The sequence below is a fragment of the Ascaphus truei genome, chromosome 12, assembly GCF_040206685.1.
Source record: "Ascaphus truei isolate aAscTru1 chromosome 12, aAscTru1.hap1, whole genome shotgun sequence".
In the NCBI taxonomy this organism is placed as follows: domain Eukaryota; kingdom Metazoa; phylum Chordata; class Amphibia; order Anura; family Ascaphidae; genus Ascaphus; species Ascaphus truei.
In genome coordinates this window covers 9,715,845-9,734,248 of record NC_134494.1, presented here as the reverse complement: position 1 = coordinate 9,734,248, position 18,404 = coordinate 9,715,845, and the positions used below count along the sequence as shown (strand labels likewise).

Below are 18,404 nucleotides of genomic sequence, written 5' to 3'. Positions count from 1 at the left end.
GTACCTCGTTAGCCTGCAGAACTTGAAAGGCAGTAAGTCAATGGCCGTGGGAAGTAGGTCAATTGACGTGGGAACCGGGTGAACCTGGGTTCCCACAAGAAATCCGGTTCAATGAAGCAGGCTAACTCGCGAACAGAGGCACCCAGCACCCTGGTTTTTGGTGTGCAAGTATGAATAAATAAAACATGCACACACACATAAAAATTACAGTTGTGGTACTGTACACCTAAAACATGAAGTTTTAATAAAGTGTGTAATACTGTGAATTTAAAAATGTACAGGCAGGAACAGTTTTTTCTGTAAGCCCGGGAAAAATCCTCTGACATGCAAATATACTGGGGGTGAATGAGCTGAGGGTATTTTCTTTCCTGCACTTCAAAGAGGTCCCGCTGAGCCGGAGACCCTCAGTCTAATGAAGTAACAGGGATGAAAAGCCTCAGAGCACCATAATGTAAACATAGCCGGAATCCTGATAAGTGCCAGACTAAGGGGCGCCAACAAAAGGGTGTATCCCAGGTATGCTATGTTGCATGGGTGTCAGGCTGACACATGCGCTTTGCAAACCGGAAAGCCTTTTTGCCCGGTTTTGCAAACTGCGGGCAAAACGTTGATTGGTGGGTGAAATATTCACACGGAGGGGATTGGGTGCACATGTTAAGGATAGCCTTGATCACCCTATAACTGTGCCTGCCGGACTATCCCCAGTGTGATCAAGATACCATTCATGATGTGACTACGCTTTACGCAGGACTTCGTTCAAGCACAGCGGTAGTGGTTCCAGTACACGAGGGGTTAATACCATCAAAAGCAAGAATTTACCCCAAACTTCGGAATTCGTTAGCCCTGGGGACTCCCAAACGAATACCTCCGAACTTTAACGAAATTCTTTGATTTGGCCAAGTTATTAGATCGGCAAGTTGCGATCTGGCCAACGGGACCTTTAGACAGAGACTGCATTTCTTGCAGTTTCTTGCAAAGGACAATTTATTTGGTTTCCCCTTCCCAGTAAGTGTTGTATTAAGTATATTCTGAAGTTGTTGTGTGTTTGTCTAGCAAGGAAATAAATCACAATTTATTTTGCTCCTTGTTGTGTTCAATCGAGAATCCCAGAAATATAAAAAGTGTTGATAAGTTTATGTCCACCATGACAGTGGGCAGAGAGGATAAATTGCTGAAGGTGATGGAGTAGGAGCGGTGGTAGAAGTAGAATGAGAGCCAAGAGAGACCATATCAGTGTTGCCAAGTTTGGTGAGGGTGGAGATGAGAGTGAAGTGATTGACAGTGTCAAAGGCTGGAGAGAGGTCGAGGATGAGAATGGAGGAGAGTTTGGAGTGGCAAGCTTGGGAGAGAAAGTTGTGGATGGTGAGGACGGCAGCTTCAGTAGAGTGTAAGGGACAGAAGTCAGACTGGCCAATGGGAAGGAGGGAATGGGTGTGGATGAAGGTGGAGAGTTGGTTGTGAACGATGCATTCAAGGAGTTTGAAGCATTATGGAAAGAGTGAGATAAAGAGAAATTTGGAGGGGAGGGCAGGGTCAACAGATGTTTTTTGAGGCGAGGGATGACCACAGCAATTTTGAAGGAGTCTGGGTATTGTCCGCTGGATAGTGAGAGGTTGAAGGAGGAGTGATAGGGGAAGAGGAGTGGAAGGAGAGGAGGGAGTGTGTACTATGGTCCGGAGGGGATGTGGAGCATTTGATGATTGAGAGATCATCATCAGAAGTTGAGCATGAAAGAGGGGAAGGAGTGGTAGATAGAGGGGGGCCTCCGTGGGGAAGGAAGTACGGATGTTATTTTTTTGAGAGAAGTAGAAGGCAAGGTCCGTGGCTGAGTGTGGGAGGAGGATTGAAGGGTGTATACATTATATTATTGTATATATTAATCACTATCATGCTGGGATTTGAACAGCCACTTCTAAATGAGCAAAAGGTCATGAAGTACAGCATACTTCATAAGGGCTTCCAGTATGCTACCCGTACACTGTACTGTATGTCATAATGGCCGCTGGTATGCCTCCACTATGCTGCATGTCATAAGGACCTCGAATATGCCACCAGTACGCTGAACAGCATAAGGGCCTCTGGTATACCATCCATACGCTGTACGTCATAAGGGCTTCCAGTATACTATCCATATGCTGCACGACAAAAGGGCTTCCGGTATGCCAGGGGAGCGCAGGTATCAATATGCAAAAAAAATAGAAAGGCACAAAATAGTGCAAATAAAGTTAAATCAAACAAAGTGATGTGAATGTATCGGGTGAATGGAGACTCACGTGGTATCAAATAAAATCACATTCTGGACCGCGGGAGCCGCCAAGGTCAGCTGGCACACCAATGTGTGCGTGGCACACTTGTTGTGCGTAATATCGGCGTCTGATGATAGAATCTGCACAGTACATACGGTGGACACGCTAGAAGGCACAGTTCATCTCGCGGGGTGACAGCCGGTACACTTCCGGGAAGTAGCTGATGATGTCACTCTACGCGTTTCACTAAACAGTGTAGCTTCATCAGCTGACCTTAGCGGCTCCCGCGGTCCAGAATGTGAGGAGACGGGAGCTGGTGATATCACTTGTCTTATGTGCCTATTTGATTTAATGACACTGTAAGTGTTAATTTTACTGCGTGCATAAATAGATATTATTGGGTTTACGCTATGGAAGCCTTTCTTTCCTTTCCATAACCCTGATTGGTGAGGTTGCCATGCTTGCTGTTCACATCACATCAGATATCCAGCTGTGGGGTTGTTCATCTACCACTACAGTGTCAAGCATCTGCCACTGATCTCTGATATGCCTGATTTTATTTGATACCACGTGAGTCTCCATTCACCCGATACATTCACATCACTATGTTTGATTTAACTTTATTTGCACTATTTTGTGCCTTTCTATTTTTTTGCATATTGATACCTGCGCTCCCCTGATTTCTCAAGACGTTCTACAATAGAAGTGGAGTCTGCAGACCATCCACTAAAGGGTTCTTTGAGCTGCATTCTGTTCACTATTTATTTGTATTCACTTTATATTATTTACTGCTATATATTGCCTTTATCACTGCGGCACCCCTTTTTGCAATTTATTGCATACTTCTATCAATTCCGGTATGCCACCCATACACTGTACATCATAGGGGCCTCCGGTACACCATCCGCACGCTGTACATTATATGGGCCTCAGGTATATCATCTGTACGTTGTACACCAAAAGGGCCACTGGTATGCCACCAGTATGCTGTACATCATAAGGGCCTATGTTATGTCACCCGTACGTTGTATGTCATAAGGGCCTCCGGTATGTCAACCATACACTGTACATCACAAGGGCCTATGGTATGTCACCCGTACGTTGTATGTCATAAGGGCCTCCGGTATGTCAACCATACACTGTACATCATAAGGGCCTCTGGTATGCCACACGTATGCTGTACAACATAAGGACCTCTAGTATGTCACTCATACGCTGTAGGACATAAGGGCCTCCGGTATGTCAAGCATACACTGTACGTCATAAGGGCCTACGGTATGCCACCAGTACGCTGTACGTCATAAGGGCCTATGGTATGCCATCAGTACGCTGCACATCATAAGAGCCTTCTGTATGCCATCAGTACGCTGCACATCATAAGGGCCTCCAGTATGTCACCCATAAGCTGTATGTCATAAAGGCCTCCGGTATGCCACCACTACGCTGAATGTAATAAAGGCCTGCGATATTCCACCAGTACACTGTAGATCATAAGGGCCTCTGGTATGTCACCCGCATGCTGAATATCATAAGGGCCTCTGGTATGCCACCAGTACGGTGAACGTCAATAGGTCACTGAGGCATCTTTTATGAATTTATCTTAACTCAAAAGAATAGACAGTATCCTTTACAAAACTCAAATATAATAACTTAACATATAAAAACATTTCATTCATCTTTTTAACCCAAAATATTTATGATTACATAACTGTTCTGAGTCACTTGGAAGGTGTACAGTATGTGTTCTGGTGGCAAGGAGTAACTCCAGAATTTTGTCTCTGCATATTACAGTATATCTGAACCTTGTGTACTGTTTCTGACATAAACCATGAATTAGATATTTTAGTTACAATTCCTAACAAAGATAAAACATAATTATACCCGAGCTTATGTTTGCTGGGATTCCAAAAGCACTGAGTGTTTCTTGATTCTCCATCATCACGTCCTTGTAAAGCTCCTTGTGTCCTTCTAAATACTCCCACTCCTCCATGGTGAAATACACAGAAACATCATCACACTTTATAGGTACCTGAAAAACAGAAAATCCCCCACTTAATATCCAGGCATAACAATTAGTCCTGTAATATTTTACTTATGGAAAGCCAGATCAGCATGGGAGAGAGGGAAATAAAGATAACAAGAACAAAGAAAATGCTCAATAAAGACATACAGGTGGGAAAATGTAACACTGTCCAGCAGCCCTCACCTCTCCAGTCAACAGGTGAATGATCTTGTTGGTGTGTTCCAAGATCTTCTTAGACATCAGCTTCTCGTCATTGTTCCTCTCGTTTATCAGTGAGTTAGTTGAATGCTCCATGATGGGTCTCTGGGCCCTGCAGAATCCTTCTGGTACACGGGGACTGCTGCGGTCTGTGACATGCTCCCCATGCTTCTTTACAACAATATAATCCTACATAGGGAGACACAGTAATAAATATCACTGTGCAGAGCAAGAAACAAAAGTTGATATCTCATGTAACTGCAGAGGTGTTGCTCCCCACCAATTCTGCCTATTGTATCACTAAGTTGACTTTAACAAACTCACTGACTCCATTGTGCTTATATGAGCACATACTGTAGATATATATTCGGGGACAGTACAAGGTACTTTCAAAATAACTATTTATCCCAAGGACAGTACAGAGGACTTGGGGACATCCCTTAAGGTTGGAGGAAAGGAGATTTCACCAGCAACAAAGGAAAGGGTTCTTTACAGTAAGGGCAGTTAAAATGTGGAATTCATTACCCATGGAGACTGTGATGGCAGATACAATAAATATCTTCAAAAAATGGTTGAAAATCTTTTTAGAAAGGGAAGTTATACAGGGATATACCAAATAAGTATACATGGGAAGGATGTTGATCCAGGGATTAATCCGATTGCCAATTCTTGGAGTCAGGAAGGAATTTATTTTCCCCTTATGAGATATCATTGGATGATATGTCACTGTGGTTTTTTGTTTGCCTTCCTCTGGATCAATAAGTAAGTATAGATATAGGATAAAGTATCTGTTGTCTAAATTTAGCATACTGTAGGTTGAACTTGATGGACGCATGCCTTTTTTCAACCTCATCTACTATGTAACTATGATAATGGATTGTACAAATGTCACATTCAAAATAATATGTTATTATTACATGACTTGTATAATTCTGTGTATATTACAGAACAATCTAGCACTGGTTTAATACATTCCTTACTAATATATTTATTATATGTAGTTGGTCCAGGATCTTACTTTGCACAAAGTCTCTTCCTGGACACTGGTGCAGCCAATCACTGGGTCCATCCACTGTGCCAAACTAAATCCTTCTCTGACTTTATCTGACTCTGTGCCCTCCTGCTGTCCAATCATGTGCCAACACCACATGCCCAAAACATCTCGCCTTCCCCTGGGCTCTGTAACGGTCGTGCTCGCCACAAACCGGGACCGGACCGCGGGGCTGAGGTGGGGATGTGAATACACCGACCTTAGGCCACGAAGCCAGTTCAGGATTGCGCAGTTCGTAGTCGTTCATAGCAGGGTCAGGGTTGGAGACAGTAGCAGCATCGATATCCAAGCAGGGGTTCGGCAACGGGAAGTCAGGTGTGCTCCGCTTCAGCGAAGGAGCAGCAGCGCGGGAGTGGCCTCTGCGCGAGGAGCGGCCCATGGTACCGGTCACCACAAAGGGAGAAGGCAGACCGGGTTAGGCACACCGCAGGGCAGCACTGGCAAACCAGTGCTTCAGCACAGGAGTCCAGAACAGGCCTCTGCAAGGAGAGAGAGCAGCAGGCCTTAGGACTCAGAAGGCAGGCCTCTGCTATGGGAAAGAAGGCAGGCCTCAGGGAACAGGGAGCTGAAGGATACGCTGGGGAATCCAACGCTTCAGCACAGGAACCAGGACATGGCCTCTGCAATGGAGTTACACTGCAGGCCCCAGGAACCAGGAACAGGAACAAGGCGGCCAAACAGGTAGCTTGTGGCAAACACAGTTACATCCTATGACCAGGACAATGCTCGGCAGTGAAGCAGTGTGGGGAGAGCAGTATATATAGGGTGACGGGCCAATAACAGGAGGGAGGTGTGTGAGAATCCTCCAATGACAGAGCACAGGGCTAAGACTGCAGTGAAAGCTAGCACAGGTGCTAATGATTGCAAGAAGGAGTATTAGGTGAACTGCAGAGATCTGCAAGGCTACAAGCAAAGCCAGAAACGGATTCCTTACAGTAACCCCCACCCCCCTTCAGGTGAGACCTCCGGGCGAACAGGTTCATTCATAGATCTGGGGGACATCGAGTTGTTCCTAAACTTCCTTAGGCGGGAGGTGGTGTTGAAAGCCCGCAGTTTGTTGGCATTCCTTATAGTAGCCCCCCCCCCTCTGGGTGAGAACCCTGGGTGGACAGGACCATTCATAGATCTGCGGGATAAAGAGTTGTTCCTGAAGTGTCTTAGGCGAGAATTAGGTCCATAATCCAGGCGTACATTGGTGAATCCCACCAAGGAGAGCGGTGGCACTGCGGTTCCCGGTACATGGGAAATGGACCCAGGGGACTTGGAAATCCAAAGCTGGGAAAGGACAGGAGAGTCCGGAACAGGGCCATCACAAGGACAGCAGCCAGGTGTCCGGTGCATAGTAATAGTCCAAGAGTACGGAACATAAAACACCGGTTGTTGGACATGAATGGCAGAGAGGACTTCAGGACAGGCAATGACTTTGCTGGAATCAGCACGTACTGTAGGAACTTGTGAGAGTCTTTAGCTCCCAAGGAATTCCGGGTGGTGGTAAGCAAGGGTAGAGGGTGGGTGGGTTCACTGAAAGATACTGATATACTTCTTTTGATACAGTCTAGACCCGTTATCCCAAAAAAGTTGAATGTGCCAGTAGTAGAGTTTATGTAGTCCCCTGACGTGGCACTAGCAAATGAAAAGGTGCCAACATTCTTGGGCATCTGAGGTTTAGGGAGCATCAGGTCCGAAGTCTGGACATTCGTGAAGGATGCAGTAGGCACCAAAACACAAGCAGAGAAAAGCATGCCCGTGTCCACCGTGGGAGCACCATGAACAGGAACGGACACCACAGGCAAGGCAAAGAAGACCAACAGGGGTGCTTCAATCTTTGGCGAGGGCAACATGAAATCCAGAGGAGACACTTCAGGTACCACACGGGACCCTGTGGGCATAAGATCTGCTAGCAAAGTGAGAAAGCTTGGATCCATATGGACTTAATCCGGTACACACAAGTAATCACAAGGATTACATAAAGCTCCCAATAATAGCACTCATGATAGATAACACTATAGGTAAAAGTGTCATCACAATGGAAGCCAAAAATAGCATAATCCCACAGTGGGGTCAGCCGCAAAAGGTCACTGTAGAGGGAGAAAGGGGGTGGCCTGGTATTAAAGGGGTTGCACCCCATATGGCCATCCCCTGACCTCACCAGACAGACAAGGGGTTAACTGGACTGGGTTCTAGGGATGTGGTTTGCACCTTGTTATACCTTGAAAATGTATGTTCCCCTGTTCCCATGTTTCATTATAATCCTGTATTTTAATGTTTTAAAGTGCATTTCTGTATCTCCAGTTCTGGAGGTCGCAGAGAGTTGATATTTGGCCAATGTGTGGAGTCACTGTAGGCATTAAGAACTGGCAAATTTCGACCCACTGGGCCCACCAGAATGGAACTTATTAATATGTGTAGATATTATAGTATATACAGTATGTATGGTATTTTGGATCTGCTCTGGAAATGCAGACCATCTGCGATGCTAATAGGTCATGAAGGGCAGTTGGCTGATTGAGCCTAAGCACTGTGATCAAAAGTTAACTGCCTGATTGTTTACACTAAGTACTAATCAACAGACTCAGCCACTCTAATTGTTACCTGAGGGCGGAGGAACATCAAACTGGAGTGGTTTGTAAGTGTTATGTCTACACCTACAAACAATGCAGATACTTCATTTGATAGACTGGTCGGCGCCCCTGATTTAATTATGGGGCTACCCATAGAGTCCCAGTACACATGGGCTAATTAGCTGGGGGGCATGGGTTAATCTGTTGTACAGGTAGAGCCTGAGAGGCATAAGACATATCACGTCAATATGCTGAAAGAATACAGAGCACCGAGTATGGGAGCAGTGATGGCCATTTGTAGCCCACTGCTGGAGGATCCGGCGAGCAATGCTCTGTCTGATCTCCTAGGGGAGGCTAAGCAGTGACACACTGTGGAACAGGTGGAGATAGGGGCACAGTTAATTGCTAGGCAGAAAGGAGAAGCCAGGGACATGCTAGCTAAGTATAGGGCCCTCTTCACTGACATGCCAGGGACCACACATCTCACCAAACACCCAGTACACACAGGGGACCTGCAGCCTCTGCATAAGCACGCTTATAGAGTGTCAGCAGAGGTCAAGACCAGTATGGAGAGGGAGATAGAGGAGATGCTGACCCTAGGGGTAATTACTCCGTCCCAGAGTCCTTGGGCAAGCCCGGTAGTTCTAGTCCCGAAGAAGGACAAGACCACCTGGTTTTGTGTGGACTACCGCTTGCTCAACGCTGGGACGGTGTCAGATGCTTACCCCATGCCCCGCATGGATGAGTTACTGGATGAACTCGCAGGGGCAAAGTATCTGACCACCATGGATTTGAGAAAAGGCTATTGGCAAATCCCACTGACCCTGGAGGCTAGGTAGAAGTCAGCATTCATCACTCCAAGTGGCCTATATGAGTTTTTGGTGATGCCATTTGGGATGAAGAATGCCCGGCTACCTTCCAACGCCTGGTCAATAGGTTACTGGAAGGGATGCAGAGCTATGCCAGGGCTTACTTAGATGACATTGCTGTCTTTAGTAATTCCTGGGACTCCCACTTAGGGCATGTAGCTGCGGTGCTGGAAAGGATCAGGGAGGCTGGGCTTACCTTGAAACCCACTAAGTGTATGGTAGGGATGGCAGAGGTCCTGTACTTAGGGCACAGGGTGGGTGGAGGGCACCTCAAACCAGAGCCAGCCAAGGTAGAAGCCATAGTTCAGTGGCCTGTTCCAAAAACCAAGAAACAGGTCATGGCATTTTTGGGCACCGCAGGGTACTATAGGAAGTTTGTCCCACAGTACAGCGCCGTGGCCAAACCCCTGACTGATTCGACTAAGAAGCAACTGAATGTGCTTATCATCTGGACAGTGAAGAAGTGAAGATCATCAGGAAGCGCAATGTCATGTAAAAAACAGAAGAAAATTCCCTGATGGTGCAGTATTGTGGTTGATATGTGATAAATATCAAGGTGCAGTGTGCTGGATACTCACAAGTGTAGAGTGAGCAATGTTCCCATAAAGGTTTCTTTATGTGTGTCAGCCCGTTGGACCATCAGACAGGTAAGTGGAATGGTAAGTGCTGGAGACCTTAAGTGAATAATAAAACGGACATAGTGCAGACTGTACGAAATATCTTTAAAAGTAAGTATATGTGCAATACACTCATGGTTATAAAAGGTAACAAGCGTTTAGATCACACAGGTTGGATCTCAGCAATGAATGAGCTGTTCTCTGTCCCCCCTCTGCCTCGGCAGGCGTGCGTGTCACCGGTGCGTCTCACCCTAACCAGAAACCGGAAGTGACGTCATCTGCTCCGGGGGACGCCGATCCTGTGGGAGTTTTTCTCATCAGCCTCACTCTACGCGTTTCTCCGTATTGCGGTTTCTTCAGGAGTGTATGGCTGACATGCTCTAGGAGGATTTTATACGCTATGCTCAGATCCCATTGGTGGACAATTAAGTATGGTGATCAAAATCAGTAATTAGGGCAGGGATTACAGGTGTAAACAGGCAATACACAAACCACGCTGTAACGCGCGAAACGTACGTCGGGGTACGCATGACGTCATCACGTTGACGCTCACGTGGTTTGTGTTTGGAGGCGAGATCAGACCGGGATACTTCCCAGGGCTGCAGCTGTTCACCTATATGCGCAGGACACACCATATCAGGTTGTATATTCACCGTATGGATGACTTATTCAGTGTCTCTTGGGAGTTATAAAGTAATACTCTACTGCTGCATAGTTGGCATTATTTATGCTTTTACAGCCTCACACAGAGTTTGTGTGAGACTGTTGTTGTGAGTACAGCCTATTACTATCTGTCTGTGTTACTTAGGCATTAGGTATAATATTACACTGCCTATTCCTCTCACCTCCATACATTTGGGGGATTTTTAACCATGCATTTTCATGCATTTTTATGGTGTTTCGTCTGGTTTTAATTGTTTAATAAAACTTTATTATTTTTGTTGAGTGTGACCTTTTGTGGCTGACCCCACTGTGGAATTAGGCTATTTTTGGCTTCCATTGTGATGACACTTTTACCTATAGTGTTATCTATCATAAGTGCTATTATTGGGAGCTTTATGTAATCCTTGTGATTACTTGCGTGTTTCATGTTCTTCTCTCTCTCCCAAGCACCAGGCAGTTTATGTTGATTTTGTGGCTGTTTTGTTTGGTGAGCGACATGCTTTTTGTGTGTTTTAGTCTTTATCCGGTACAGCAGGAAGTAAGGTGAGCGGTAAAACTGACTAAGAAACAGAAGTCTTGAATTTAGAACTGGGTATTTCAAGCACAGGGGAAGGATCCGGACAACACGAACTTGACTGAGGAGTGGAAGTCCCAGGGTCAGAGGTTTCACACAATACTGTAGGAGAGACAGTACTGAATACCTCTGTTTCGGACACAGGGTCCATTGCAGCTGTAGGAGAAACAGGTACTACAGAAGGTTCCCAGAGAGATAACCCTGGGTTTGTGGAAGCGGCCATGCAGTCTGTAGCGGATACCTCAAATACTGTGGGAGGGTCAGTGAGAGACAGTATTGTCTGAGGAGTGGGAATCCCAGATTCAGAGGTTGCATGGGGTACTCTGGGGAAAATAGGGAGGGAAGGGTGATGCTTTACTGTGGGAATCTTAGGATCATCCATGGTTATAACAGGACATGCAGAACAGTCAGCGAGGAGAATGTTTGTTCCAGAAATGAATGGCTGAGAGACAGCAACGGTTACCCTAGGCAGAGCACAGGTGACCGAAAAAGGTAAACCGGTCACTGAAGTGAGTATTAGAGAAGCAGCAGGGGCCAAATTAGACACTTTAATAGAATCAGAGAAAGTAGCGCTTATCTCTGAAGTGGAGAGTTGAGAAAAAGCAGGAACTGGAGTAAGTTCTTTGATTGACTCAGAGGACGTTGTGCTCGTCTCTGAAGTAAGTATCTGAGAAACAGCAAGAGCCAAGCTAGGTATTTTGATTGAGTCAGAAAGCATTGCGCTAGCCTCTGAAGTGGGTATCTGTGTAACAGCAAGGGCCAGACTAGATGCGTCAGTTAAATCAGAGGAAGTTGTGCTTGTCTCTGAAGGGAATATTTGTGGGACAGCAAGAACAGGACTATGTAATTCAATAGAATCAGAGGGCATTGCGGTTGTCTCTGAAGTGGGTGTCTGAGAATCCATAGTGGGGCATCAGGCTCTATGGGAGACTCTGTGGCAAGGATCTTGGAATCAATTAACGAAACTGCAGGTATTACAGGCATGACAGGGAAGACACCATGTAAAACAGGAGCTTTAGCAAAGGTGATAGGTGCCTCACAGACTACAGGGGAGTCGGAGAACAGGAAGCCTGGCTTTAAATCAGGAGTGAGAGTAGTGGCACAGGTTAACACAGGAAGTGCTGGACAATCCTTAGGCCTCGGACATGGTGACAACAAGAGCGCTGAGCAGCTCTGACGCTCATGCTCTCCTGCTCAAGCAGGAGCTTTTTCGTGTAACCTGCATGAGCGTCAGTGAGCGCGCTTGTGTGCCGGGCGGGAGGCGGAGCGGGAGGCGGGGCTAGAGCGACATCATGGCGCCAACGTCACGGACTACCATTGGCCTTTGGCGGTCACGTGACCGGCCCTCCGCTTCCCTCAGCGGGAAAAAATAAATTGGGCTGTTGGCTGAAATTCCATACGCCTCTGCACGGCTGCGGAAGCGCCGTCTAAAGCCGTGCTGATAGGGATGATGTTTCCCCTCAGCACGGCTCAGCACGGTCTTTTTGTCCATGGCCCTGGCCTTAGAAGAAATAAGGGAAGAGTCAGAGTGTGCTAAGGAATCAGAAGCAGATAAGCTGATCTCTGAAGGGATAGCCTGAGGGACAGTAGAAGGGAAGCTAATCGTTGTAAAGGGTTCTAGGGAGACAGACTCAGAGTCCAGGACAGGAATAGCAACAGTCTGAGACACAGGAGGAAAATCATTGGTGGTAGGTGTATCACATACTACTGAGGGGACAGAGACAGGGTGACCTGTTTTTACATCAGGAATTTGAGCAGTAGCAGAAGTTTACACCGGGTGTGCTGGAAACTTCTTAAATGCAGTGAGAGAGACTTGAGGTTTTAAAGGAGTGTAAGGGTACTCTGAATTAGAAACCTGATCCTCCACTGCAGGCAGGGAAGACTCCGACCTCACTAACGGAACAGAGGCAGGTACGCTGACCTCTGAAGTGGTAGCTAGAGAAACGGCAACTTGACCCCCAGAGGAGGCAAAATGTGCAACGTCTGCTTTTAACCCCAAGGATAGAGAACTAACAGGGGTTAACGCAGGCAGTGTCAGAGGGTCAGAGAAAAGGGAATCTGACTTGGGAACTGGGAGCAAAGAAGGTTCATCTCCTGATACTGGGAACATAACATTGGCGTGGGAATTACAAGAATTCACAGCGGGAGGCTCAAAGGTTTCATTAGCAGGGCTTAAACCAGGCAGTGCAGGAGGGACTGAGTGCAGGAATTCTGACTTAGAAAGTGAGGGCAGAAAGGGTTCATACGCTGGTGCTAGAAGAGTAACATCGGCTTGTGCAATACAGGAATTTACAATGGGAGCCTCGCAGAGCTGACTAGCAGGGGTTAAAGCAGGCATAACCTCGGGTCTAAACACAGGGAGGTTAACTCAGGGCTAGAGGCCGAGGCAGCTTCTTCCTTAGGAGACAGCGACAGAGGGTCAGAGGAAAGGGAGGTGGAGTCAGTAGCAGGGACCGTGGCAAATTCTTCATATGGCTTTAGGCTGCGGTCCCAGTAATGTCTGTGACACGCGCGCCCGGCAAGGGGCGGCGCATGCACAGTGCTAACCGCGATCTGCGGTCTGTGAGGAGAGGAGAATCTTGCGACGGGAGGGGGCGTGGTCTTGGATTTGCGGGGGCGTGGCCATTACGTCACGCGGCTGGTTCGCCCTCATTGGGTGAACCGCCGGTGGGGGCGTGGCCACGCCTCCGTCGCTAGGAGTAAACTCAATTTGATTGAGTTGGGAAAAACCCTGCAGCACGGCGTGGCTGCACCTTCAGCGTCACGGTGCGTACTGGGCCCAGCCCCATTGAGAGGCGGTGCTTACACGCACAGTGCACGCCGCGCCATGCGCACAGGCTGTTACTGGGACCGCAGACTAAGAGAAACAAAATCAGTTTGATGATTTCCAGGAGAAAGGAGTACCCCCAAGGGTTTAGTAACAGGACTAGCAGCACAAGGGAACAGTCCAGTAACAGCGTAGTTGGCGAGGAGAGGGTAAAGTTCTTTTATGCACGGATCCAAAGCTAGGGACAGTTCATGGAGCGAACTTTGAGCCTGCGCCAGTTGCACAGGATTCACATTCTTCCAGGTAACAGGGGAACCAGGAGAAGGGACACTGGACAGCAGGGTCTGTTTTGTCTCCCTGAGGTGCTGGGCCCTAATAAGGAGTTCCTTATGGAGCAGTCTTTCAGACGGAGTTAGACCTTCAAACAGGGACGGGATTTCAGGCGGGGGCATAATTTCAAACAGGAACCGGTCTGCAGACAGTATTTCAGACAGAAACATTCCCACCTTCTTTACTGGGCGGTCCGAGTTTGTGCGGCCGAGCATACTGTAACTGTCGTGCTCGCCACAAACCGGGACCGGACCGCGGGGCTGAGGTGGGGATGTGAATAAACCGACCTTAGGCCGCGAAGCCGGTTCAGGATTGCGCAGTTCGTAGTCGTTCATAGCAGGGTCAGGGTTGGAGACAGTAGCAGAATCGATATCCAAGCAGGGGTTCGGCAACAGGAAGTCAGGTGTGCTCCGCTTCAGCGAAGGAGCAGCAGCGCGGGAGTGGCCTCTGCGCGAGGAGCGGCCCATGGTACCGGTCACTACAAAGGGAAAAGGCAGGCCGGGCTAGACACACCGCAGGGCAGCACTGGCAAACCAGTGCTTCAGCACAGGAGTCCAGAACAGGCCTCTGCAAGGAGAGAGAGCAGCAGGCCTTAGGACTCAGAAGGCAGGCTCTCTGCTATGGGAAAGGCAGCAGGCCTCAGGGAACAGGGAGCTGAAGGATACGCTGGGGAATCCAACGCTTCAGCACAGGAACCAGGACACGGCCTCTGCAATGGATGTACACAGCAGGAACCAGGAACAAGGCGGCCAAACAGGTAGCTTGTGGCAAACACAGTTACATCCTATGACAAGGACTATGCTCGGCAGTGAAGCAGTGTGGGGAGAGCAGTAAATATAGGGTGACGGGCCAATAACAGGAGGGAGGTGTGTGAGAATCCTCCAATCACAGAGCACAGGGCTAAGGCTGCAGTGAAAGCTAGCACAGGTGCTAATGATTGCAAGAGGGAGTATTAGGTGAACTGCAGAGATCTGCAAGGCCACAAGCAAAGCCAGAAACGGATTCCTTACAGGCTCATGCCTTGTCTAAAAACATTTGGTCTGTTCCTGGATATTGCTTCTCAAGTACCTCCCATATTAACGCTCTGCAGGTCCCTGTTGTAGTGAAGGAGATGAGAGTGTTGTGAGTATGACTTCCCAGCAGCCCATACCTCTCCGGTCAGCAGGTAGATAATCTCCAGGGTGTGATTCAAGATCCTCTCAGTCATCTGCTTCTTGTCCATGATCATTTTGTTCATCATCAGTGAGTTCATCAGATGCACCAAGAATGGTGTCTGATCCTTGTGGAAGCGTTTCACCACGTAGTGACCTCTGCAGTTAGTGATATATATTGTACTTCACACTAATATCATTCTACACATGGGGAGAGATTGAGGGATGTATATGTAACCCTGAAGTGTCAGAAAAGGATATAATAAAAGTGTCCCATTTGTCTGTGCCACCCTGCAGTGAAAGGGACAGATGTGAGGGACTGTGGATCCTTCCTGTCGGTGTCACCCTGCAGTGGGAGGGTCAGATGTGAGGAACTGTGCATCCCTCCTGTCTTTGTCACACTGCAGTGAGAGGGACAGATGTGAGGGGCTGGGGGTCCTTGATTTCTCTGTCATACCACAGAGGGAGGGACAGACGTGAGGTAATGTGGTCCTTTCTCTCTTTGTCGCCCTTCAATGGAAGTGAAAGATGTGAAGGACTGTGAGTATTTTCCATCTGTGTCACGCTGCAGTGGGAGGGACATATATGAGGGACTATGTGTCCTTTCTGTGTGTCAACCTGCAGAGGGAGGGATGTGAAGGACTGTGGGTCCTTTCTGTCTGTCACCCTGCAGTGGGAGGGACAGATGTGAGATACTGTGCGTATATTTCTGTTTGTGTCAAACTGCAGTGGAAGGGACTAATGTGAGGAACTGTTTGTCCTTATTGCCTCTGTCTCCATGCAGTGGGAGGGACAGATGTGAGGTACTCTATGTAATTCTGTCTGTGTCACAATACAGTGGAAAGGACAGATGGGAGTGACTGTGAGTCTTTTCCATCAGTAGGAGGTTCAGGTGTGAGGGACTGCGAGTCCTTACAGTCTGTGTCACCCTGCAGCGAGAGGGACACATTTGAGGGACTGTGTTTAATTTCTTTCTGTGTCACCCTGCAGTGGGCGGGACAGATGTGAGGGACAGTGTGTCCTGTCTGTGTCCCCCTGCAGTGGGAGGGGCAGATGTGAGGGACTGTGTGTCCTGTCTGTGTCCCCCTGCAGTGGGAGGGACAGATGTGAGGGAATGTGTGTCCTGTCTGTGTCCCCCTGCAGTGGGAGGGACAGATATGAGAGACTGTGTGTTCTATCTGTGTCCCCCTGCAGTGGGAGGGACAGATGTGAGAGACTGTGTGTCCTGTCTGTGTCACCCTGCAGTGGGCGGGACAGATGTGAGGGACTGCGGAGCTGACCTGTCTATGTCACCCTGTAGTAAGAGGGACAGATGTGAGGGTCTGTGTCACTCTGCAGTGGGAGATAAAGATGTGAGGGGCTGTGAGTTCTTAATGACTGTGTCACCTTGCATTTGGAAGGGCAGTTGGTCCCTTTTGTCTGTATCACCCTGCAGTGACAAGTGTGAGAGTCTGTGGGGTCTGCCCGTGTCACCCTGCAGTGGGAGGGACAGATTTGAAGGACTGTGTGTCCTTTCTGTATGTCATAGTACAGTGGGAGGGACAGGTGTGAGGTACATAATACAGTGGGAGGACTGTGTGTCCTTTCTGTGTCACCCTGCAGTAGGAGGGTCAAATGTCAGGGACTGTGGGTCATTTGTGTTTGTCACCCTGCTATGTGAGGACTGTGTGATCTTTCTGTCTGTCACAATACAGTGGGAGGGACAGGTGTGAGGTACTGTGGGTACTTTCTGTGTGTGTCACCCTACAGTGGGAGGGTCAGATGTGAGGGACTGTGTGTCCTTTCTACCTGTGAATGACTGTGAATGATGGGAATTACTATATGGAATTTCTGTCTGTGTACCCTTCAGGGACAGATGTGAGGGACTGTGGGTCCTTTGTACCTTTGTCACCCTGCACTGGGAGACACAAACGTAAGGTACTGTGTATCCTGAAGTGTGATATATCTGTGATGTCTCTCCCCCTTACCATCCTCATGCTGTATCTCTTTCTTTCTCCTCCCCTTCCTCTTCCACAACTGCACAGATTGAGATTGTATGTCTCACTTCACCGCAGGGTCTTCTGGGAGTTGTAGTCCTGCTCCTGTTCCAATATTTACAGATACTATCTACACCATTCCTAGAATCATTTGTGAAAAATCCAAAGACATCATTGGGATCAGCCAATAAATGCAGGGTTGTTTGCTGACCACAGCCCTTACCTACACTGACAGCTATATTCCAGGAAACAGTACCGATCTAATACATACAGTATACACAAACTGCAACACTCACATACAGCAGCTATTGTAATACATAGACACACTGTAACACTAACATAAAGCAGCATTTGTAATACATACACACAATGTAACACTAACATTCAGCAGCTATTGTAATATAAAGACACACACTGTAACACTAACATTCAGCAGCTATTGTAATATAAAGACACACACTGTAATACTAACATAAAGCAGCTATTGTAATACAAAGACACACACTGTAACACTAACATAAAGCAGCTATTGTAATACAAAGACACACACTGTAACACTAACACACAGCAGCTATTGTAATACATACACACACACTGTAACACTAACACACAGCAGCTATTGTAATACAAAGACACACACTGTAACACTGACATACAGCAGCTATTGTAATACAAAGACACACACTGTAACACTAACATACAGCAGCTATTGTAATACATACACACACTGTAACACTAACATTCAGCAGCTATTGTAATACATAGACACACTGTAACACTAACATACAGCAGCTATTATAATACATAGACACACTGTAACACTAACATTCAGCAGCTATTGTAATACATAGACACACACTGTAACACTAACACACAGCAGCTATTGTAATACAAAGACACACACTGTAACACTAACATTCAGCAGCTATTATAATACATAGACACAATGTTACACTAACATTCAGCAGCTATTGTAATACATAGACACACACTGTAACACTAACATACAGAAACTATTGTAATACATAGCCACACACTGTAACACTAACATACAGCAGCATTTGTAATACATACACACAATGTAACACTAACATACAGCAGCATTTGTAATACATAGACACACACTGTAACACTAACATACAGCAGCATTTGTAATACATACACACAATGTAACACTAACACTAACTAAGCCCATCTTGCTTGCTGGCATCTACCGCCCCCCTAAAGCCCTTCCACAATCCTTGACTGATATCACTCAATTTCTTGCCTCCATTTCCTCTCTGAATGAGAAGAGTGAGCTGCTAGTTCTTGGGGATTTCAACTTCAATTGGCTTGACCCTAAAAACCACAAAATCCAGATACAACTCAAGTCACTTAA

The 18,404-nt window shown here is 47.2% G+C and overlaps 1 protein-coding gene across 3 annotated transcripts in view; it reads right to left on the bottom strand.

Moving 5' to 3' along the window:
• The window catches only part of LOC142463894 (uncharacterized), a 70,240-nt gene extending 52,929 nt beyond the window's left edge, over positions 1-17,311 (bottom strand). The window contains exons 1-4 of one of the 3 annotated variants that reach the window (XM_075566725.1): positions 17,018-17,310; positions 15,050-15,209; positions 4,453-4,656; positions 4,128-4,275 (exon numbers count right to left, since the gene is read on the bottom strand). In XM_075566725.1, the coding sequence (XP_075422840.1) occupies positions 4,128-4,275; positions 4,453-4,656; positions 15,050-15,151 (454 nt within the window). In that variant the 5' untranslated portion in view covers positions 15,152-15,209; positions 17,018-17,310. Of the gene's footprint in view, positions 1-4,127; positions 4,276-4,452; positions 4,657-15,049; positions 15,252-17,017 lie in introns of all 3 variants that reach the window. The other 2 variants (XM_075566724.1, XM_075566726.1) reach the window with 2 other exon arrangements.
• Between the last annotated feature and the right edge of the window lie 1,093 nt (positions 17,312-18,404).